The following is a 25000-nucleotide window of genomic DNA, read 5'->3' as shown; positions in this document are numbered from 1 at the left end:
TTCTTCTGCTTAAAATACTTGAGGCATGTGTGAATGATTTGCCATTAAAAACACAGATTAAAAACACCACAGCATGTGTTTGAAGTTACTGAAAACGAAAGTACGAGTCAAACAGAAAGCAGTTTAACACAGAGTTACCCTGCTGAGTGCAAACCAAGTTACTTATCAGAGATCCAGAAGGAATTTCTATTTTACCGGGACCCACCCAGACTCCATTAAAGTAATAAACACAAGGAAACAAAGATTTTTGTGTTCAGTAGAGGAGCGTTTCAGCTGAATTACACTGTCCTGCAAGATGAAAAAAGTTCTTTATCCAGCCTGTAATGCAAAAGAATCTGACTCAGTCAGTCCACCTCAGTTTCCCAAAGGACTAAGCAGAACATTAGTCGCACTTTAATACTTAATCTCTCAAGCTTATTTCCCAACAGCACAATTATCCATGTGCTACATAAAACATCTCCAGTGTTTCCACTTGCTTTTACAGTTTATTTACAGGCAGATGCTTATTATCCCCAGGCCATTGTAGAGTACATTTGGGAATAGTTATTAGTTCAAAGAAATAATCAGTGCCTGTCATCTTCCGTTTAGACTAAAGGGTCTTCAGTTGAGGATTATTGTAAAAAAAAAAAACATACACAACATACTCTGTCTTTTTAAAGTTTAAGACCTTGCAGATGTTGAGAAGCATAAAAATAAATCAGAAAAGAAAAATTAAATAATAATAATAATAATAATAATAGGGTGTCACAATGGCATAGTGGGTAGCATGATCGCATTTCTGTGTGGAGTTTGCATGTTCTCCCTGTGTTGGCGTAGGTTTCCTCGTGGTGCTCCGTTTTTCTAAAAAAACTAGGGATGCACCGAATATCCGGCAACCGAAATTAATAAGTAAAAAGGCCGAATAAATTTTGCCGAACAATGACGTTTTTAATGACGCGATCAAATAGTAACCCGCGTAGAGCGAGAGGCGCGCGCTTTAAGGCTGATTTATACTTCTGCGTCAAACGCCGGCGTATGCTACCGTGCTGACGCATAGCCCTTTGCATAGGCCGTCGCTGACGTGCACCTCTCAAAAATTGTAACTACACGTCGCAACGACGCGTAGCACAAGCTCTGTGATTGGTCGGCTTGTAGCGCTGACGAGTCTGGGCGGGACCGAGAGCCGCGCGAATGGCGCGAACCCAATGTAGTGATTGTTTACAAGTGTGGAGTCCCGCGAAGGAGCTCCGGATGTAAAGTTTTGTTTTGTGTTTACCTCATGGTTAAAGTTGTTGCACGTCCGCCGGTTCCTGCCTCAAAATGAGCGAGTTTGAGCAACTTGTACATCCCGGAAGTGTTCAGGAAAAGCAAAAAAGCAGCGAAGAAACTCGACACAGAGGAACATTAACACCTCACTGCAAACTAGCGTTTCAGAAGTGTTAATGCAGACCAACAGAGACAGCGCGCAGAAGTATAAATGCACAGCTACACGCGTTGCATGCGTCGTGGGTTACGCCGGTCACTTGACGCAGAAGTATAAACCAGGCTTTATGCAGCAAACATGTCAGCAGTATGGATTGTCTGAGGTTGCTGAATTGTCCAGAGGAACGTTCTCTCTGTTCTCGCCCCCTTTGAGCAGATAACAAAAGAGATAAGCTCATCTGACGTCATACATTTACTTGCAGCACTAAAGCGTCTTTGAAACAAAGAGGCTGAAACAGACCGCGGAGTGAAAACAGCTAAAAGTTCGCTCTTAGAAGCTGTCAGCGCACTAATTAGTCAGGCGGACTCAGAACACCTGTACTGCATCGCGACTGTGCTTGATCCGCGATATAGAGATCATTACTTGGATATGGGGTAAAAGCTGCGCACACGAGAAATGATCCAGGCTGAGTTGAACTTGGGAAAGCCGCTAGGTGTTGGAGACCGTCAGGAGATGAAAACAGCGCAGAGAGTAAACGGGCTCGTACGACAGATGAGCCGCGCACCGACAGCCGACAGCGAGAGACTGTTTAGTGCTGCATCTCATGTCATCGATGAGAAGAGGAACCGACTTTCATGCGAGACAGCAGAGAAGCTACTTTTTACAAAGAAGAACCTGCCACTTTTCCTGAAGAAGTAGGCTAATGTCTAGGACAGTTATTCATTTGTTGTCATCCACATTTTTTGCACTATTCAATGCACGTTTGTTGTTGTAGACATGCAGTTGCATTCTTTCAGCAGTCAGTTATAGGCCTAACATAGGCTATTCAAGAAGGGGGGCTTCAAAGATGGCCAACTAATTTTTTTTTATTTTACTAATTTATTTATTTTAGGTTATATTGTGCTTTGTTTGTAAATTATCTGCTGGTATGTTAAAAAAATGTTCAGTGTTAAATAAATATTTTTGACATTGTATTTTTGTTATTTGATTTATTTCTCTGAAAAGCAACACAAAATAGTAAAAAGCTAATTTTTACTATTTGATTATTGTAATGGTGAAAAAATTGGCAAACTAAATGGAAAAAAACTGCAAATTACCACGTTCGGTATTCGGCCAAGCAATTCATTATTATTCGGCTTCGGCCAAGATTTTCATTTTGGTGCATCTCTAAAAAAACACCTCAAAATTAAGCGATCTTTTGATTAAAACAAGTTATTTGCCAACGAGGTGAGAAAAATAATCATAACGAGATATAATCTCAAACAAAAGTTTTAAGCTTGATTTAAGATTTTTTACATATTTGGACTGGAAACGAGATGAAATGACTGAGCAAGAATAGCTTTTTTTGCAGTGCAGCTACACTATACATGGCAACAGATTGAGAAATGAATGATCCAAAAAAGGCGAATGAACGAAAACGAGTCTTTAGTCTTCAATGCAAAGTGCAAAGTAACTCTACCACTGCCGCTTTACTTCGGTTATTAACCCTTTCACTGCTGAGTATTTGAGAAGGTTCAACCTTAAATGTTTCTGTTACTGTGCGTCATGTTCGTCACGTGACATACCGCAGCCACAATAGCGCTGTGTGACAGATGTGTCCCTTTTATTATGCTTTTTTATTTTAATAAAACATATTCACATGCTCGCTCATCATGTCTTCAATACCTGATATTCAAATTCACAAAAAAAAGTGTGAGTGTTTTTCTTATTAAAAACCATATAAATGATCGTCATCTGAACTTGTTACTTTCCCTGCGTGTATCTGATATGAATCAAACACATGGGCAAATTATATTTGAATGGATTGGTAGACTTCCATAGACTGTCCTGTGTGTTTTACAAACTCTAAATGTGTAGTTTTACTAGTATACTTGAGTGCATTTACATGTCTAAAACATAAAATAAGCATTGGGTGGTTAAAACACTCCATAATTGTGATATGATGTTACGTTCATCACTTTAAAACGGACCAAAAGTAGGATTCTGTAAGTAAGGTACCAACACACCTTTTTGTTGGGCCGTAAGTTGCTGTTCTGCAGCATCCTGATCAAGTCTTGACTAATATTGGATGTCAACCGGACATCAAACACATGGGCAAATTATATTTGAATAGATTGTTAGACTTCCATAGACTGTCCTGTGTGTTTTACATACTCTAAATGTGTAGTTTTACTAGTAAACTTGTGTGCATTTACATGTCTAAAACATAAAATAAGCATTGGGTGGTTACAACACTCCATAATTGTGATATGACAAGGCTTTCTCAGAGCCAGCCAACGCTCCAAAGCTCAGTTCAAATTTTTCACGTCAACACCAGCAGCAGGGACGTTACGTTCATCACTTTAAAACGGACCAAAAGTAGGATTCTGAAGTGATTTACCCTGCTGTCGCTCCCTTCCTCCTCAATAAAGACTTCAACTTTTTCGTCGTGGTGCTCTTGTCATCCCTTTTGCATATTTGGCCATTAACACTTTTTTTTTTTGTTTATTTAGTGTGAAATGCTCCCACACAGGGTCGCACATATTTCTCTGCCTTCGCCATGTATCTTTCCTCTAACGTTACCTTCACTCGTTTTTTTGCTCTGTCCTGTCTGAGGCGCCAACTCTGCTGGCATCAGTGAGTAAATAGGCAGAGTGCGTTCACTGCGCTCCACGCTTAACTAAAGTTTTTTTTAATAATCAAACATCTCCAAATCTATTATGTAATTCATTGCAAACACTTTTAGTAATCGATTTTAATTGATTTAATCGATTAGTTGTTGCAGCCCTACTTTAATATACTTATATTTATGAATATATTAATATGAAGTATTTATATTTTTGACTGTTGAACCATAATCGCGGAGACTTAAATATTCATTTATTTTTTCCGCTTGAATAGCTGGTCACACCAGTGCAACCTTTATATATTTTTTGTTTGTTTTTTAGGACAACAGTATCTTCAGCAGACATAAATATCCAGCGATGGCATTTTAAATGGTAAAAGATCAGGGGTTTTTAAACTAATGAAGACAGCAGAAGTCAATGATTCATTTGAATTATTCAGCCTGACTTGTTTACTGCTCCAAAATACTATAAATCTTTCAAAAAATAAAATATTTTGTTTTTAAAGAGGAAAACATGTTTTGTTTTTTCATCCAGATATTTAAAAAGAATATATTTTGGAGCAGTAATCAAAATATCGTGATATTTTTATCCAAGGTTATCTTACCGTCAGAATCATATACCGGCCCATGCCTACTCTAGAGCCCTGTATTTAAATGCAAAGCTGACAGAAACTAAAACAGCTGATGGAGTATCCAGTAACCTATGCAATATTCAATCCCTAGATGGCACCAAACAGTCAAAAACACAAAGCTGACAGGAACGAAACCTGTTGAATGGAGTATACACTAACCTGCACATTAATAATTCACAAGACGGCATCAAACAGTCAAAACAGTGGCCTGACAGACAGGCAGATACGTCTGAATGTGGATGCAAAGATGTGAACATATTTATGTATCAGGATGATTCAAAGATCCCGAGTTAGCCTATGTTATTTAGCGGTTGTTATCTTGGATTAATATACCTTGCGATTGACCAATCAGAATCGAGTATTCCAGACAGCCTGTTTAATAAAGACAGTTAACAGCCTGGCATCAGAGTAAGGTAGCAACACTCCTTTTTGTTGGGCCGTAAGTTGCTGTTCTGCAGCATCCTGATCAAGTCTCGACTCATATTTGATGTCAACCTGACATCAAACACATGGGCAAATTATATTTGAATGGATTGTTAGACTTCCATAGACTGTCCTGTGTGTTTTACATAGTCTAAATGTGTAGTTTTACTAGTATACTTGTGTGCATTTACATGTCTAAAACATAAAATAAGCATTGGGTGGTTAAAACACTCCATAATTGTGATATGACACGGCTTTCTCGGAGCCAGCCAATGCTCCAAAGCTCAGAATTTTTCACGCCACACCAGCAGCAGGGATGTTACGTTATATATACGTTTATCACTTTAAAACGGACCAAAAGTAGGATTCTGTAAGTAAGGTACCAACACACCTTTTTGTTGGGCCGTGAGTTGCTGTTCTGCAGCATCCTGATCAAGTCTTGACTAATATTTGATGTCAACCTGACAGCAAGGTGCCCTCTGAGATCTGATTTATTAACATTTCATTAGTTTCCAGACACTCTCACCGTCTCATCCGCCATGAAAACCATGGTGACAGCGCTAAAGTGGCCCTACAATACAGGAACGCACCTGATGGTAACAATGGCAGCACTACTGTTGCTTTCCCAACCGGTGCAGCTGTGAAAAAGAGTGTGAATGCATCTGTGTGTGTGTGTGTGTGTGTGTGTGTGTGTGTGTGTGTGTGTGTGTGTGTGTGTGTGTGTGCCTGGTTGCGCAAGCCTGCCGAAGGGGACACGGAGCATAGTAATTCACCGTCAACATCTCCTCACAATGGCTGAACGGACAGCTCCTGCCCACTTGCATTTGTTTACGTGTGCCCAGCCAGATGCACCACAAACTTATACACATCAATTATTCATCTGAACAGATGCACAACAGCCATTACATTTGCTTGTTCCTTGCCGTTTCATCATTCTCCAGCTCGACCAACAACAACAGGCTGTGGAGAATTACGAGATCATATTTGTTTTCTAAAATACTCACTTCTAATAGGAGGTACATTTGGTAGATAACTAGCAATCCTGATTATTTATTAATTTAAAAAAAAATAGTAATGTAGTAATACTGATGCATATTTGGCCGAACCTGATTGCCTTTTTTGGGAAGAGGAGAAAAAAAATTGGCTGAATCCTATACCAAATTCTATTGTATGCTCTTAGTTTTTCTTAATAACCCTAAATAATTTAATTTACAAACAAGGATTGAAGTATCCGCAGTGATTTAAATTAGATTGCCTACATTAAAAACATCATAATCTCACTTAAAGCACACCTCTACCAAACAAAACCGCAAACAGGCTGAATGAAAATGCAAATTCACTCTTGGCCAGTAGGTGGCAGTAATAATGGCGCTTCATTGGTTAGTACTTTAAACAAAGCAGCAGCGCTGGTAATTAATTGATTATACAGAGATGATCTAAAAGCAAAGTGTAAACTTTTCTAAGCGCTGCAAGAAATATTAATAATAATAACAAACTACCAAGTTAGATGTTGGCGCCACAATCTGCAAAACTTACTGCTTTCTAATGCTAGTCTCTTTATTCATGAATTACTCTTGAAGTATCAGGCAAACAATCGCATCTGTGTGTAGGTGTGTGTGGTCTTGATCAGTGAACAGAAAGATTTAAAAGCACTAAACACATCTTAATTAAAGTAAAAATACCGAAAGGTCGCCGGAAGCCATTAGTAAAACCTTTCTATTCCAGCCAAAGCAAGACTGGTGAGAATTATAAGAGATATTTATTCTCTAAATGACTCGCTTCTAATGGGGGAGTGAGTTCAAAAGGTAAATCAGCAGTGATGCTGATCATCTATTAATATAAATACATGTGAAACTAGCCAAATGAATCATGACAGTGCTTTAAAAGATAGCAAGTGTACTGTTTTGATGGTTTTTAAAGAGGTTTTTTTGTGTAATGACATGGGTTTGACCTAGTTGTGCTCTATTATGGTGGTTTACGAGGACACGCCTGATGTCCTTGTAATGCAATATGCTTCAAAATGATATTTAACGGGGTCTTTCGACATTTAAAAGTTTCCACAGGTTTCCTCTGAGGGTTAGGTTTAGGAGTAGGGCCATTTAACAAGCATTTTTGTACTGTATAAAATGCACTGCGCCTTTAGAGAGTCCCTGTAAACCACCAATACCAACATGTGTGTGTTTTCTTTTTTCAGATAATGTAAAACATTTATGATCAGTAAATCAAATTGATTTGTGACCTTAAATTCTGTGTGAAATCAAAGTTAACTAGAACCTAAAGTTTATTGATAAACTTTGATGTTGGCTTGAGAAAGCCAACGTAACTGCACTAGGACTGGGAATGGCAGTTGGCAGGAAGCACGGCGGCGGTTGCTAAGTGGCTGCTAGGCAGTTGCTAAAACAATTATGGCATTGTTAGGTGGTTGCTAAGCAGTTGCTAAATGGCAATGCTTGTGTACATGTTTGATCAAATGCTAATACTTAGTAGGCATTTCTAGCATATGTTATTGCATTTAGATAATCATTCATAGCATGTAGCTAATCGTTATTAGCGCTTGGCTTCCATTATCATTGTTACCATGCATGTACACAGGAAGTCCCATTTTGTTAGCATGAGTCAAACAAGCCAATGCCCAGGTCCCTACGATGTTCTGATGTAGAGATATTGCCATTTTTAAATGGTTGCTAGGTTATACTGTTTTATTGCTATGGGGACATTTGACAGGTTAGTGATGATACATCAAAGCTTCTTGGCAATATGAGTGATCTTAATCAACCCCGATGTTTCTATGACAGTCTTTATGAGTGTCAAAAACTGGACTTGAACATTATGTATTCCTGGTGTTGGGTTGCGGCTGGAAGGGCATTCGCTGTGTAAAACAAACGCTGGATAAGTTGGCGGTTCATTCCGTTGTGGCGACCCCTGATTAATAAAGGGACTAAGGGAATGAACATTATGTAAAAATGGCTTGCAGTATTTTTTGAAAATACAATGCTTAATAAGTGTAAAGGTGATACATGCAAAAATGGCTTGCCATATCAGTAAAAAATATGGAGTTTAAGTTAAAAATGGCTTGCCAGATTATGAGAAAAATAATGCTTAAAAATTATTTATTGGAAAACTGTAAGTCTGTAAACCTTAAAGATATAGCAACAACATTTTACGCATCTAAATACAGCTTTTGGCCAAATTTGGGGCTTGTATAATTTTTTAAAATGCCCGGATTATAAAAATTTTATATTTAACATTTTTTATTAAAAAAACAATAAGTCTTACAGGCATGAGGAGATATAGCAACAATCTTGAATGTAGAAGGCACATTTTGACCACATTTGGGCCTTGTGGCATGAACGGCCTAGGAGGAGATACGTTTGTTTTCAAGGACAGAGTAGTATAACAGTATGTTGGCTTTCTCAAGAGAACATGGAGAACATGAGTCTGATTCCAGCGACGCTCCAGGGACAGACTAGTCTTCATTGAGGCCATCTTCCAGCATAAACCACGGCGAATGAAGTTCTGCACAAGACTTTTGGCCAGCGGAGAAATTAAAATGGTCGTGCCCAACTGAGTCTGGTTCTCTCAAGGTTTTTTTTCTTCACTCCCATCAGGTGAAGTTTTTTTTCCCTCTCCGCTGTCGCCACTGCCTCGCATGGTTCAGGATTGGTAGAGCTACGCATCGATGAATTTGCTCTTCAGTGTTTGAACTCTCAGTAATGATTAAATCACACTGAACTGAGCTAAACTGAACTGAACTGAACTTAAACACTAAAACCTGAACCACACTGTTCCAGTTACTGAACCACACTGTTCCAGTTACTATGACCATTTATGTGAAGCTGCTTTGACACAATCTACATTGTAAAAGCGCTATACAAATAAAGCTCAATTGAATTGAATTGAACATAATGATGTTACAGGTTTAGAATGTACAAGGGTGAAGGGGTGATTTCGGGTACAGTCGCAGTAACTACTAACACCTGAAAATATGTGCTTTATGCTACATAGTTTTTTGTGAAACTGCAAAAAATGTATTTCACAACTCTTTCGACTGCAGTTTGTAGGTAAAATAAATGCTACAGGACAGTCTGACTCGACTCACTTTATTTCTATAGCGCTTTCACAAACCACAATGAATAATAAAAACCCAAACAAGTATACACAAAACCAAAATACATAAACTCACATCACAAGGTTAAAAGCTAAAGAATATAAGTGTGTTTTCAGCGACCTCAGTTTGAACTGTTCTTAAAGAGAGATGAAGATCGTTCCAAAGTCTTGGAGCCGCTATCTCGACATTTTAAGCGTGATCTAGAAACTAGCAAATAGAGACGACTCAAAGAGCGAAGAGATCTCACAGGTTGGTGCATAATACCATGACGACAGCAACTTTTGTTCCTTTCCACACTAATGACATTTACAGGGACTTGTTATCGACGAATGAAAGATGATTTCCATGCAGTTCTTTGCACAACACCAAATAAATGCCACAAAACAATTAAAGGTGTCTATCACATGTATTTATTGTATATATTTGTACATCTGTATATTTATTAATTGAATTATCCAGCAACATTTGAACGAGAAGAGAGTTGTTTTCTACTGAAGTTACGATGAATTAGGAAATTGTGGCGATATCCTTTTGGTAGCAGTATATCGTGCAACACTAGTTTCCTCAGTAACTTCAGTTCTTCTGAAATAGAGCACTTGGGTTAATAAACAAAATTTAAAACAAAATAAGACTATATGGTCGCAGAGCACTTTTCTCTTACGTTTGCTTTTGAAAGCACTATTGGTTGGGTTTAGGTCAGTGGTTCACTGGTGATCTTTACAACAATATCCACCTTCTTGTGGATGTGTACAAGAAGGATGTATATCTGAAACATACAACAAAACGCACTCTTAAGTAACATTTTTCAGATTCATAAAAATGTAGACATTGGTCGCTAGTGGATTTGTTATTTGAAACGTACGACAAAACGTACCCTAAGTACCCGAAATAACGCATTTCAAATATGCTCAAATGTAGACAGTGCCCTCTAGTGGATTAATCATCTGAAATGTACAACAAAACGTACCCCAAGTACCCAAAGTAACGCATTTCCAATATGTTAAAATGTAGACAGCGCCCTCTAGTGAATTTATCATCTGAACGTACAACAAAATGTACCCTAAGTAACACACTTCAAATACGCTAAAATGTAGAAAACACTAACTAGTGAACTTGTCATGTGAACGTACAACAAAATGTACCCCTTAGTAACACATTTCAAATACGCTAAAATGTAGACAGCTCCCTCTAATGGATTTCTCATCTGAAATGCACAACAAAACGTACCCTATGTACTCAAAATAACACTTTTCAAATATGCTAAAATGTAGACAGCGCCCTCTAGTGAATTTATCATCTGAATGTACAACAAAATGTACCCTAAGTAAAACATTTCAAATATGCTCAAATGTAAACAGCGCCCTCTAGTGGATTTATCAACTGAATGTACAACAAAATGTACCCTAAGTAGCACATTTCAAATATGCTAAAATGTAGACAGCGCCCTCTAGTGAATTTATCATCTGAATGTACAACAAAATGTACCCTAAGTAGCACATTTCAAATATGCTAAAATGTAGACAGCGCCCTCTAGTGAATTTATCATCTGAATGTACAACAAAATGTACCCTAAGTAAAACATTTCAAATATGCTCAAATGTAAACAGCGCCCTCTAGTGGATTTATCATCTGAATGTACAACAAAATGTACCCTTAGTAACACATTTCAAATATGCTAAAATGTAGACAGCGCCCTCTAGTGGATATGTCATCTGAAATGTACAACAAAACGTACCCTATGTACTCAAAATAACACATTTCAAATATGCTAAAATGTAGACAGCGCCCTCTAGTGAATTTATCATCTGAATGTACAACAAAATGTACCCTAAGTAAAACATTTCAAATATGCTCAAATGTAGACAGCGCCCTCTAGTGGATTTATCATCTGAATGTACAACAAAATGTACCCTAAGTAACACATTTCAAATATGCTAAAATGTAGACAGCTCCCTCTAGTGGATTTATAATCTGACTGAACAACAAAATGTACCCTAAGTAGCACATTTCAAATACGCTAAGATGTAGACAGCACCCACTAGCGAATTTGTCATCTGAAACGTGCAACAAAACGTACTCTATGTACCCAAAATAACGCATTTAAAATATGCTAAAATGTAGACAGCGCCCACTAGTGAATTTGTCAAATGAAACGTGCAACAAAAAGTACCCTAAGTTACACATTACAAATTCATAAAAAATGTAGACAGCACATACTAGCGAATTTGTCATCTGAAACACAACAAAATGTACCCAAAGTAACATATTTCAAACACGCTGAAATGTAGACAGCGCCCTCTAGTAGATTTGTCATCTGAAACGTGCAACGAAACGTACCTGAAGCAAGTGAGCCTGGGTTGGTATTAGACTCTATGATTTATGATATGTAGAAAAATGCACAAAATCACAGAATCCAATCATAATTTCCTCCATATCGCAACATTCGATAAAATCAAAAATAAGCACGCCCAATCAAATGACAATATACAGTACGTAAAATTCACTATTTACTCTTCCTCAAGTGGTTCCAAACCTTTATGAGTTTCTTTCCTCTATAGAAACTCAAAACCTGTGCCCAGAGTATTTGATTTTCCTACTATGAAAGTCAATGGTTACAGGTTTTAGCATTCTTCAAAATATCTTCTTTAACGGAATACACTTGGAACAAGTAAACGGTGAGTAATAGGTGACATAATTGTCTTTTTTTGGGTGAACAGTCCCTTTAAAGTTACAGTTACAGTTCCCACACCATTTACTCACACCCAAGTGGTTCTAAACCTGAATTTCTTTCTTCTGTTGAACACAAAACAAGATATTTTGAATAATGTTATTCAAGTAAATGTCTGCTTCATTTTCCAGCATAAAAAAAGAAAATCAGTAAGTTTAAACAAGTGGAGGAAGAGTAAATAATGACAGAACTGATTTTTAGGTGAAAAAAAATTTCTTTTTTTTCATTTTGATTAACTGGAATCCCTGATTAATGAGATATAATTCAAATATTTGACCTTCTCAAATCTTATCTTATTTAAATAAATCTTATTTAGGCCTTAAAAAGTCTTAAATCTACTGAAATGTTGTGTTGTAGGGCTTAAAGTTTGTTTTAACAGGTCTTAATTTTCCTTTGTTTAGTATAGCTACCCAATCTGGCCATTAACACCCATACAATCACCAACAATACCCAATCAAAAATAAATAACGTTAACTAAACAATTAACGTTTAATTTAAAAATAGCCTTTAATTACATTCCTTACAGGAACATTTGTTTAAAAGTTCTCCAATTTTTACTGCTGACAATACCGACCTGACCTATTTTTTATTATTAAGTTATTATTATTATTATTATTATTATTATTATTGTAGAAGTAATTGACAGCTCTGTTTTCTATCATTCTTGAAATTAATATAAATTAATTATTAATTTATATATTAATTTATATAATATATTGATTGTATATTAATTAATAATTAATATAAAATTAATATAAAAATATTCTAACTAAATTTTTTAATTATTGTTGTATTATTAAATGTATTATTAATTTCAATCATTTTTTGACAGGACAAGTACAAATCTTTTCTAACTGGAATATTCAAAATAAAAAAATAATTGCCATCTAGCCTTTTTATAAGTCTAAAATTTCTTTCATAACGGTCTTTAAAAAATGTACCCTGCAGAAACCCTGATCTTATATGACTGCTCGCTATTCACACAGTCCACATGATCACATGTTCAAAGTCAAACATGATCAATCCCCTACATATACCGCTATATATGCTCCCTGATGTGCACAACACACAATAGGAGACATTATTAGACTCGTCACATACAGTAGAGATATAAATCTGGACACTGGTGGAAACATTTAGGATCATGTAGCAAGATTTGTAACTAAAAGCAAATTTCTCACACATTGATTGCACCTTCAATGTAAAATATTCCACTGACTAAAGCTTTTATTTCCAGCTAAACCACTAAACAACAACAACAGGCTGCTGATAAATATGAGGTAATCATTCTCCAAATGACTGGCTTTTAACGGGGGAGTGAGTTTACAGTGTGAATCACCAGTAATGCTAATGCTTCAGAAATAAACACGCGTTCAGAATTAGCCAAGAGAGTAAATAACAGCATTTAAAAGTTGGCCAATCAAATAAATGCACCTCTGCTGAATGACTTCACAGCATCAGGAAAGCTTAGGTCAAACACAGAGCACAGTGCGAGTGTGTGTGTGACAATCACATGATCTAATACAGCCTTACTGTAAAGCAGAGCACTGTGTCAATCCAATACGTCTGGCAACAGCTAGTTTCTTTCAATATAAATATCCGACATGTTGTATTTTGTATTTCTTAAATACCTTTGATTACAGTTAGGGCTGCACAAGACATCATATCAGCATTGATATCGCAATGTGTCTATATCCACAATATTTACATCGCAAGATATGCAATGCTGAGTCGGGATAATAGTTGACCTGAAACACACAAGATTTGTGCAGTCACTGCAGAACTGAACCATATTGAACGTTAGTCATTTACATGCGTTTTTATTAATTAATGTAACTGTGTGAGCATTTTAAGATAGTTTAAAGCATTCAGGCACAATAAAATGTACAGTTTGTAACTAATAAACATAATTTTATTGGAATTTTTAAATGATAAAGACCTATTCACTGTTATTGCACATTTATTTTCTACAAAGTACGTTGTTTACTGTAAAACTTGCAGACTTTTTTAGTTACATCCATAAGGCATGTTTATTTCCCTTATTTAGAATCGAAACCATGTGTACAGATTGATATTTTTCGGTTCCCTTAGCTCTGTGGTTGGTTGTTTTGGAAAATATGAACAGATGTTTCAATATAATGTGAACATGTACTTCCTCTGTGAATTTAGGTCTTGAGTTTTTACTGCAAACGTCACATCCATAATGCTGGAATTGCTCGCTAATGTTGTATTAGAGTCATACTTAGATTGCGATTTCAGACCCAATATTCATATTAGCCTGGAAAACAGTAGGGGCTGTTAAAATGAACGAATGCGAGAATGTAAAACCAACCTCACCTCAATGGTGTAAAGTAACGTTAGTGTAGTTGTAGAAAACTGTACTTTGATAGTCATCGCACCCCAATATAAAATAAATAAATAAATAAATGTGTTGGGTTATTTTGATTTTATTAATTCTCTTCTGAGCTATAAAGCAGAATATGGAGCTCTGTGTGCTGTAGAGGCTGTCCAGCAGCTGCAGCAGGCTTCACTCAGTGCCCACAATCTACAAAACAGTTTAACCACATCCAGATGCTTCTAAAAGATGGTCTTAGATGGTAAAATGGAGGTAATTTGATAAAAATAACAACAATATTATTGCGCTAGAGCTTAAATAAACTTTACAACGCAAAAACAACATTAAACACACATAATAATACAGCTGTTTTGAGGCAGTTAAATCAGTTCAGTTGAAATTAAAAATTTTAATTCAACTTGTTGAGCTATTAAAAATTAACCTAATAAAAGTGTAGGAGCCATTTTTTGTGTTGTAGTGATTTATGTTGTCCACTAGGTGTCACTAACTGAAAACTATAACTGAGACGCCTGTGTAAGCGAGGAAGAGCGTCAGGTATGGGAAAGCACACGGTTTTTGACCGTGCTACAGAGTAACTTGTTTGCTAGCCAGAAAACAGCAGTGTTTAGATATGTGCTGTGTATACATGGAGTGAATGTTATATTGATATGATAAAGAAGAAAGGAGAAGCAAAGATTGAGGCTTTGTTTAATTCACCTGCACAAATAAAGACATTCTGCTTAAAAACAACTTTAGCATGCATGGACTCTGATTGCACGCGTGAAATACGTGCTCACCCCCATTTCTGGCGATAACAGCAATGGAAGGCTGTTATATTAAGTCAAAAACCTCTGCTTTCAGTGATCTGTGAGTATAAATTCACGTCAGTGACAGCTCTTGAACACATTTATACTTGAGACCGATAGCCATGTGGATCTCGTTTGCTGTTCCTGTTTGAGTTGCTGTGGATCTCGCTTGCTGATCCTGTTCGAGTGGCGTTGGACTTCGTTGCTGTTCCTGTTGGAGTTGCTGTGGATCTCGTTTGCTGTTCCTGATAGAGTTGCATTGGACTTCGTTTGCTGTTCCTGTTCTAGTTGCGTTGGACTTCGTTCGTTGTTCCTGTTGGATTCGCATTGGATGGTGATTCAACACAGGATTTAAAGGTACATTGTTGCAACAATAACTGAACTTAATGGCCATTTATTATGTGTGCACACAAAACAAGCGTAAATCCAATGCATTGGTTGCCAAAGGGTTGGACAATGTTTTGTACTGTATGGTTGTTCTGAAATTGTGGTAATATGGAGGAACAGTGTTTAAATGAGGAAGAATCTGCTGGGTCAAAACAACAGCTTTATGATGATAGTGAGCCTGAAAGGCAAAAAAGGCCAGTTAAACTTACAGCAAAGGCCTTATTGGAAAAACTGCAATCATTGCAAGCAATTAGGAAAGCAAAGTTGAACAAAGCAGACAAAATAAAAGAAACTATTAAAAGGTTGATGCAAAATAACAGAGAATATGAGAATGAAGTACAAAGTGTATTTGAAAATTTCAAAAGGTTATGTTTGGAGGCTCAAGAAGCACATGAATCTTTGTTGACTTTGTTGCCTGATAATGAAATTGAGAAACATGATATATGGTACAAGGCAAAAATGATTTCAAAAAACGAGTTTATTGAACATGTCAATTTATGGTTGTCCACATCTGACACATGTCAGGAAATAACTGAAGGGGTTACTGATGCAAATATTAATGATGAGGTCGTCCCAGAGGACAGTGTTTCAAATGTTTCAAAGGGTGCCACTAACTATAGTAAGCACAGTTCCAGTAGTAGTTCTTCTACTGCATCAGCTCGTGTACAGGCTGAAGCAGAGAGAGCTGCACTTATGGCCCGTGCCGCTGCATTGAAATCTAAACATGCAATTGAAACAAAGCAAGAGGAATTGAGAAAACAGAAAGAACAACTTGAATTGGATGCTGAAATAGCAGCATCTACTGCAAAACTTGCTGTTTTGAGTACTGTTGGCAGCCAAAGCAAATGCTCACGTACTGGTAGTTCTCATTTAAAAGGAAAGGAAGTTACAAAGAGTCAAACGTCAAGGGATGTGATTGGAAATGGAATTTTTGATTCAACAAGAAGAAAAATATTAAATCCACAAGCTACTGAATATGTACCAACAAGTCAACTATCAGTGGCCACAGTTGGAGCTAAAAACAGCAGTCCATCACAACCAACTGGCACTACCTCTAACTTCCCATCACAATCAGTTCGTGCTACTTCTAACTTCCCATCACAATCAACAAAAATGCAGCACATAGGAGGATTGAACACTTATGGCACCAGCACTAATCAACATCAGGACTCAAGTCAGTTTGTACAACATTCCAGTGGCAGTATGGCAACACAAGCTTTAAACCCTCTTCCATCATACGATGAACCTCTTTTTGAGATTTTGAAAAAGCAGGAGGAGCTCACTGCATATCTTGTACATCAAGCTCAACCTCACACACTTCCAAATAGAGAGATTCCAGTCTTCAATGGTGATCCACTTCATTATGTATCCTTTTTGAGAGCATTTGAACATGGTGTTGAGGAAAGAACTCGCAATAAAAGGGACTGTTTGTATTTTTTGGAGCAATTTACCACAGGTCAACCTAAAGAACTGGTTCGAAGTTGTCAACATCTTGATCCTGAAATAGGTTATCCATTGGCTAAGAATCTTCTGAAGGAGCAATTTGGTAATGATTTTAAAATTGCTGCTGCATATATGGATAAAGCTTTAGGCTGGCCCTTGTTAAAGGCTGAGGACGCACAAGGGTTATATGCATATTCCTTGTTTTTGCGCTCATGTTGTAACCTTCTTAATGACATCTCTTTTATGCAAGAGCTCAACATGCCAAGTAATATGAGAACCGTTGTAATGAAGTTACCTTTCAAGTTGAGAGAACGTTGGCGAGAAAAGGCCTGTGAGATAATGGATCTGATCCAAGCCAGACCCAATTTCTCACATCTTGTTGATTTCATCGAACGACATGCAAAGATCGTTTCTGATCCTGTGTTTGGATGTATTCAAGACAAACAACAAGTTGCAAGCAAAGCTGGTAAGGTATTCAAGGGAAACAGTTTTGCTACAAATGTTGTTGCCTCAGTTCCAGTTAAAAACTTGCAGCAAGGAACTCGTTTTGTGAGCAAGATTGATGAAAGCAAGACTTGCTTGTTATGTCAAGGCAATCATGTTTTGGAAAGGTGTCATGTTTTAAAGAAGAAGTCACAACGAGAAAAGATTGACTTTTTGAAAGGAAAAGGAATTTGTTTCAGCTGTTTGAAATCTAGACATTTAAGCAAAGAATGTGACAATCGTCTTGTCTGTGAAGTCTGCAAGCAAATGCATCCTACAGTTTTGCACATATATCGCAAATTGGCAGCTGGAGTTCCACAGGCAAAGGACACTGAAAAGAGGAGCAGCATAGTCTCTACCCAAACTTGTGGCCATACAGGGGCCGGGAATGAAAAGTGCTTGCTCTCAATTATTCCAGTACAAGTAAAATCAGTTAAAAGTCAGAAAGTAATTCAGACTTATGCCTTTCTGGACCCTGGGAGCTCAGCCTCATTTTGTTCAGAGCAGCTCATGAATGAGCTTAACATTGGAGGAAAAAAAATTAACATCTATCTTCGTACTATGGGGCAAGAACAGCCTGTGTCTTGTAATGTCATAACTGGTTTAGAGGTATGCGGTATCAACAGTAATAAGTTCTTCTCTCTTCCTGAAGTGTACACACAGAAGAAACTGCCTGTCAATTCGGACAATATTGTAACGCAGGAGGACATTTCCAAATGGCCATATCTGGACAGAGTAACAATTCCTCACATTGAAGCCAATATAGGTTTACTGATTGGAGCTAATGCATCTCAAGTAATGGAACCTTGGGAAATAATAAACAGCTATGGCGATGGGCCATATGCCATTAGAACCCTACTGGGGTGGGTTGTTAATGGACTTTCAGAAGCAAGCAGTAACTGTGAGGATGAAACTGGTACACCCTCTGTTACTGTTAATAGGATTTCTATCAGGAGGCTTGAAGAATTGCTCCAAAATCAGTATAATCACGACTTCAATGAAATTGTTGTCGAGAAAGAGGAAATGTCAAGGGAGGATTTGCAATTTATGGAAATGATGAAGAACTCTGTCAAAATGCAGGATGGTCATTATAGCCTGAGGCTACCATTTCGTAGTGATGATGTTGTACTTCCAAACAACTTAAGTGTTGCCAAACAAAGGTGTAATGGTTTGAGAAAAAGGCTTGAAAGGAATCAACTGTTGCATGAGGAGTATACTCATTTTCTGTCTGATGTTCTGGAGAAAGGATATGCTGAAAAGGTGCCAGAGCATCAATTAGATCGTGATGATGGAAAGGTTTGGTATATTCCTCATCATGGAGTATTACATGCAAAGAAAGGAACATTGAGGGTCGTGTTTGATTGTGGGGCAACGTTTAGAGATACTTCACTCAACAAACAATTGTTGCAAGGTCCCAATCTTACAAATTCCCTTTTGGGAGTATTGTTACGATTCAGACAGGAAACCATAGCACTAATGGCTGACATTCAAGCTATGTTTCATCAGGTCAAGGTAGCAGAAGATGATGTGGATTTTCTTCGGTTTTTATGGTGGTCTGATGGAAACTTGAAGCAGGAAGTCACTACATATAGAATGATAGTCCATCTGTTTGGAGCCGCGTCTTCTCCAAGTTGTGCATGTTATGCATTAAGACGAACGGCAGAGGACAATCAAGCACTTTTTCAATCAGAAGTGATCGACACTGTCTTTAATTGTTTCTATGTAGATGACTGCTTGAAAAGCATCTTCTCAGAGGAGGCTGCTATTGCCATGGTGCAGGATCTTATTGCTCTTTGTCAAAAGGGTGGATTTTGTTTGACGAAATGGACTAGTAATAGCCGTAAGGTACTACAATCAGTTCCAGAAGAGTACAGAAGTAAGGACATCCAGTACTTGGATTTAGACCGGGACAAGCTGCCTGTAGAACGAACTTTGGGGCTCCAGTGGTGTGCAGAAGCTGACACGTTTCAATTTAAACTGCAGTTGAAACCCCATCAGTGCACAAGAAGAGGAATTTTGTCTACTGTTAGTTCAGTTTATGATCCTATGGGATTTCTTGCTCCTCTTATGTTGCCCGCCAAGTTGCTTCTACAGGAGATGTGTAGACAGAATCTGGGCTGGGATGAAGAAATACCTCCAGCTCTCAGAAAACAGTGGACTTGTTGGATTTCTAATTTGGATGAAGTGTCAGAGTTTCAAGTAGGCCGATGCTTAAAACCTACAGATTTCGGTGAAATCATGCATGCCTGTTTGCATAATTTTTCAGATGCCTCTGAAAAAGGATATGGTATGGTTACTTATCTTAGGATGATTAACAGTGATGATAAAGTGCATGTAACATTTCTACTTGCTAAGTCCAGAGTGGCTCCCCTTAAAACTCTAACCATTCCTCGCTTGGAGTTAACAGCAGCTGTTCTCTCTGTTAAAGTGGACCAGATGTTGAGAAGGGAATTAAGACTTCAATTGGAGAACTCAGTTTTTTGGACTGACAGTCAAACTGTGCTAAAGTACATCAAAAATGAAGACAAACGCTTCCAAAACTTTGTTGCAAATAGGGTCTCTTACATTAGAGATAGGACATTGCTTCAGCAGTGGAGATATGTTGCCACCAAGGAAAATCCGGCAGATGATGCTTCACGTGGAATGCATATCAAGGCATTTATGCACAGTAAGAGATGGATTGCAGGTCCTAGCTTTCTTTGGAGAACAGAAGAGCATCAGTTACACCCCAAAGAGCAAATTGTCGATATGCACGAAGATGATGATCCAGAGATCAAGAAAGATCTTAGAGTGAATGCTGTTATCATGCAAGATATCCAGAATGCCAGTAACGGTCTTATCACACATTTTTCAGACTGGAAAAAACTGAAAGTGGCAGTTGCTTGGATGCTCAAGGTAAAAAAGCTACTGAAACTGATATGTCTCAAAAGAAAGGAATTACTGTTACTGGAAAGGAATTGCAATGCTTCAAAATCAGACATAGATTTACAAATGAAGTCATTCAAGGCAACTTTGGGTGGACAATTTTTGTCGTTGGAAGACCTCTTTGAGGCTGAAATAGCCATTGTTCGCTTCAGTCAGCAGCAAGAGTTTCGAGATGAGATTCAACAACTGAAGCATGGTTCTTGTGGGCTCAAAAAGGAGAGCAGCATATACAGATTGGACCCTGTATTGGATGACGAACTCATCAGAGTAGGAGGAAGACTCAGAAAGGCAGCCATGCCTATCGAAGCCAAACATCCCATCATTTTGTCCAAAAATCACCATGTGTCAAATCTTCTACTTCGTCACATTCATGACCAATTGGGTCATTGTGGTAGGAATCATATGTTGTCCAAACTCAGACAAACATATTGGATTATAAACGCTAATGCTGCTGCAAGAAAAGTAATTTCCAAATGTATTGTATGTAGACGTTACAAAGGAAAGACGGGCGAACAAAAGATGTCTGACCTACCTCTTGAACGAATTACACCTGATCTTCCACCTTTTACAAATACTGGTGTGGATTACTTCGGTCCTATCGAAGTTAGAAGAGGACGTAGTACAGTAAAACGATACGGAGTGATTTTTACTTGTATGGCAAGTAGAGCGGTGCACTTGGAAGTAGCCTATTCTTTGGACACAGATGGATGTATAAATGCTCTACGAAGATTTATTTCTCGTAGAGGTCAAGTAGTACACATCAGGTCAGATAATGGAACAAACTTCATTGGTGCCAACAGAGAGTTAAAAGAGGCTATTTCTGCATGGAACGACAAGCAAATTGAAAAGGAGTTACTTCAAGTAGGGGTTCAGTGGAGCTTCAATCCACCGGCTGGATCCCATTATGGAGGTGCATGGGAGCGCATTATTCGGATGGTGAGAAACATTCTTTGCTCTGTACTTCGCCAACAAACACTGGATGACGAATCCTTTCATACCATTCTGTGTGAAGTAGAATCAATCCTAAATGATCGTCCCATTACCAAGGTATCCAGTGATCCCAATGACCTTGAAGCTCTTACTCCAAATCATCTGCTTCTCATGAAAGGCAAGCCTGCTTTACCACCAGGTCTTTTTGAAAGAACAGATCTCTATGTGAAAAGAAGATGGAAACAAGTGCAGTACCTAGCTGATCTTTTCTGGAAAAGATGGATACGGGAGTATCTTCCTCTACTCCAAAAACGTCAAAAATGGACAAAGGAACGTCGAAGTTTTAGTACAGGGGACATTGTACTTTTACTGGATCCTACTGCGCCTCGTGGCTCATGGCCACTTGGTCGAGTATTAGAAACCTTTTCAGATGATAAGGGCCTGGTACGAACTGTAAAGGTTAAAACCAAGAGTAGTATTTTAGAACGACCTGTAAGAAAGCTTTGTCTGTTGCTGGAGGTAAATGACTAATGTGGACTGTTACAGTCTGTGTCATGTGGTGCTTCAATATTTGTTATGGCTCCTTTACGTAATATTTGTAATTGTTATGTTAATTACCATAATCAATTAAGGGGCCGGTGTGTAGGAGCCATTTTTTGTGTTGTAGTGATTTATGTTGTCCACTAGGTGTCACTAACTGAAAACTATAACTGAGACGCCTGTGTAAGCGAGGAAGAGCGTCAGGTATGGGAAAGCACACGGTTTTTGACCGTGCTACAGAGTAACTTGTTTGCTAGCCAGAAAACAGCAGTGTTTAGATATGTGCTGTGTATACATGGAGTGAATGTTATATTGATATGATAAAGAAGAAAGGAGAAGCAAAGATTGAGGCTTTGTTTAATTCACCTGCACAAATAAAGACATTCTGCTTAAAAACAACTTTAGCATGCATGGACTCTGATTGCACGCGTGAAATACGTGCTCACCCCCATTTCTGGCGATAACAGCAATGGAAGGCTGTTATAAAAAGTTAATAACCCAACAAAGTACCAAATATTGAAATAAACTGGTTGAGTTATTAATAAATAACTTAATAAAAGGTTAAAAATAACCAAAAAATGTATCTTAACTGATCGACTTATTATTAAATAACTTAAAGGTTAAAAATAACCCAACAAAGCATCAAACATGTAACTCAACTTGTTGAGTTATTAATAATAAACTTAATAAAAGGTTAAAAATAACCAAACATGTAACTCAACTGATCGACTTATTAATAAATAACTTAATAAAAGGTTAAAAATAACCAAAAACGTAACTCAACTGGTCGACTTATTAATAAATAACTTAAAGGTTAAAAATAACCCAAACAAAGCATCAAACATGTAACTCAACTGGTCGACTTATTAATAACAAACTTAATAAAAGGTTAAAAACAACCCAACAAAACACCAAATATTGAACTCAACTAGTTAAGTTATTAATAAATAACCAAATAAAGGTTAAAAATAACCCAACAAAGCACAAAATATTGAACTCAACTGGTCGAGTTATTAATAAATAACTTAATAAAAGGTTAAAAATAACCAAAAAATGTAACTCAACTGATCGACTTATTATTAAATAACTTAATAAAGGTTAAAAATAACCCAACAAAGCATCAAACATGTAACTCAACTGGTCGACTTATTAATAAATAACTTAATAAAGGTTAAAAATAACCCAAACAAAGCACCAAATATTTAACTCAACTGGTCGACTTATCAATAAATAAATTATTAAAAGTTTAAAATAACCCAACAAAGCATCAAATATGTAACTCAACTGGTCGAGTTATTAATAAATAACCAAATAAAGGTTAAAAATAACCCAACAAAGCACAAAATATTGAACTCAACTGGTCGAGTTATTAATAAATAACTTAATAAAAGGTTAAAAATAACCAAAAAATGTAACTCAACTGATCGACTTATTATTAAATAACTTAATAAAGGTTAAAAATAACCCAACAAAGCATCAAACATGTAACTCAACTGGTCGACTTATTAATAAATAACTTAATAAAGGTTAAAAATAACCCAAACAAAGCACCAAATATTTAACTCAACTGGTCGACTTATCAATAAATAAATTATTAAAAGTTAAAAATAACCCAACAAAGCACCAAATATGTAACTCAACTGGTCGAGTTATTAATAAAAAACTTAATAAAAGGTTAAAAATAACCAAACATGTTACTCAACTGGTCGACTTATTAATAAATAACTTAATAAAGGTTAAAAATGACCCAACAAAGCATCAAACATGTAACTCAACTGGTCGACTTATTAATAAATAACTTAATAAAGGTTAAAATAACCCAACAAAGCATCAAAGATGTAACTCAACTGGCTAAGTTATAAATAAACAACCAAATAAAGGTTAAAAAATAACCCAACAAAACACCAGATATTTACCTCAACTGGTTGTGTTATTAATAAATAACCAAATAAAGGTTAAAAAATTGGTGGAGTTAATCATAAAATAACCTAAAGATTCGTTTCACAGAGATGGGTTGCTGCTGGAAGGGCATGCACTGTGTAAATATGTGATGGATAAGTTGGCGGTTCATTCCGCTGTGGCGACCCCGGATTAATAAAGGGACTAAGCCGACAAGAATATGAATAAATGAATAAAGATTAAAAATAACCCAACAAAGCACCATATATTTAACTCAACTGATCGACTTATTAATAAATAACTTAATAAAGGTTAAAAATAACCAAAAATGTAACTCAACTGATCGACTTATTAGTAAAAACTTAATAAAGGTTAAAAAAAAACAACAACAAAGCACCAAATATTAACTCAACTGATCGACTTATTAATAATTAACTTAATAGAGGTTAAAAATAACCCAACAAAGCACCAAATATTGAACTCAACTGGTCGAGTTAATAAATAACTTAATAAAAGGTTAAAAATAACCAAAAATGTAACTCAACTGATCGACTTATTAGTAAATAACTTAATAAAGGTTAAACAAAAACCAACAAAGCACAGATATTTCACTTAACTGGTCGAGTTATTATTAAATAACTTAATCAAGGTTAAAAACAACCCAATAAAAGCACCAAATATGTTTAACTCAACCACTGGGTTAAATAAATAACTCAACATTTTTTAGAGAGTATTATAGCACTGAAGCACTGTAGTAGTTAACGTTACAATAATTTACAAACAGTATTGTCACACACCAACAGTCGGTATTTTCATCATGACAGAAAGACAACACGCGAGTCTAACGTGGAGATTCCCTGACTAAATCCACATAGACAACAGTATGACACACACAAACAGCGCCTTAATAAAACAATGTACAGTAGGATTTCGCTACAAAAGTTATAACACTTCTGAGGAAAAAGCCCTACGCAGTTGTGAAACACAACACAACTAACGTTAATGACAAACAGCTGTTGGGAGAATCCGCGCGAATCGGGTTTGTTTTGCTGTGAGGAAAGTAACAGCTCGAGGAACTCCAACGGTAAAAAGTGCGTACAGTTTAACAGCAACGCTATAATCCGCATATTATATCAGCCACAGCACACTCACACACTATATAGTGAGGAAACGAGGTTATAACCTGATTTTGTGGCGAAATGTTAGACGCTAAAACGGTGTCCTCCCCAAATGTCCGTTAAAAACAGAACGCTAATGACAAGCAGCTGTGCGTGAAGGTGTGTAAACGCTCCTCACCTGCACGACACTGTAATCTCAACTTTTGTTGCAGGAATTGTGGCGTTGAGCGGGTCGA

General features: G+C 37.0%; 2 protein-coding genes across 12 annotated transcripts in view; one reads left to right on the top strand and one right to left on the bottom strand.

Moving 5' to 3' along the window:
• The window catches only part of slco1d1 (solute carrier organic anion transporter family, member 1D1), a 790174-nt gene that overhangs the window by 258957 nt on the left and 506217 nt on the right, over nt 1–25000 (top strand). The window lies entirely within an intron of this gene.
• Nucleotides 1–25000, bottom strand: part of si:ch211-266c8.2 — a 268161-nt gene that overhangs the window by 243014 nt on the left and 147 nt on the right. For all 11 annotated transcript variants that reach the window (XR_015484043.1, XR_015484044.1, XR_015484046.1 and 8 more), the window contains exon 1: nt 24943–25000. This exon is cut by the window's right edge and continues 147 nt beyond it. Coding sequence is in view for 2 of the 11 variants with exons in the window: in XM_087249950.1 (XP_087106076.1) it covers nt 24943–25000 (58 nt within the window). In the remaining 9 variants the exon portion in view is untranslated. The remainder of the gene's footprint in view (nt 1–24942) is intronic.

The sequence above is a fragment of the Danio rerio genome, chromosome 4 (genome assembly GCF_052040795.2).
Source record: "Danio rerio strain M-AB ecotype USA chromosome 4, GRCz13ab, whole genome shotgun sequence".
NCBI lineage: Eukaryota > Metazoa > Chordata > Actinopteri > Cypriniformes > Danionidae > Danio > Danio rerio.
The sequence above is the reverse complement of the archived record's forward strand: the minus strand, read 5'-3'. Positions and strand labels throughout refer to the sequence as shown.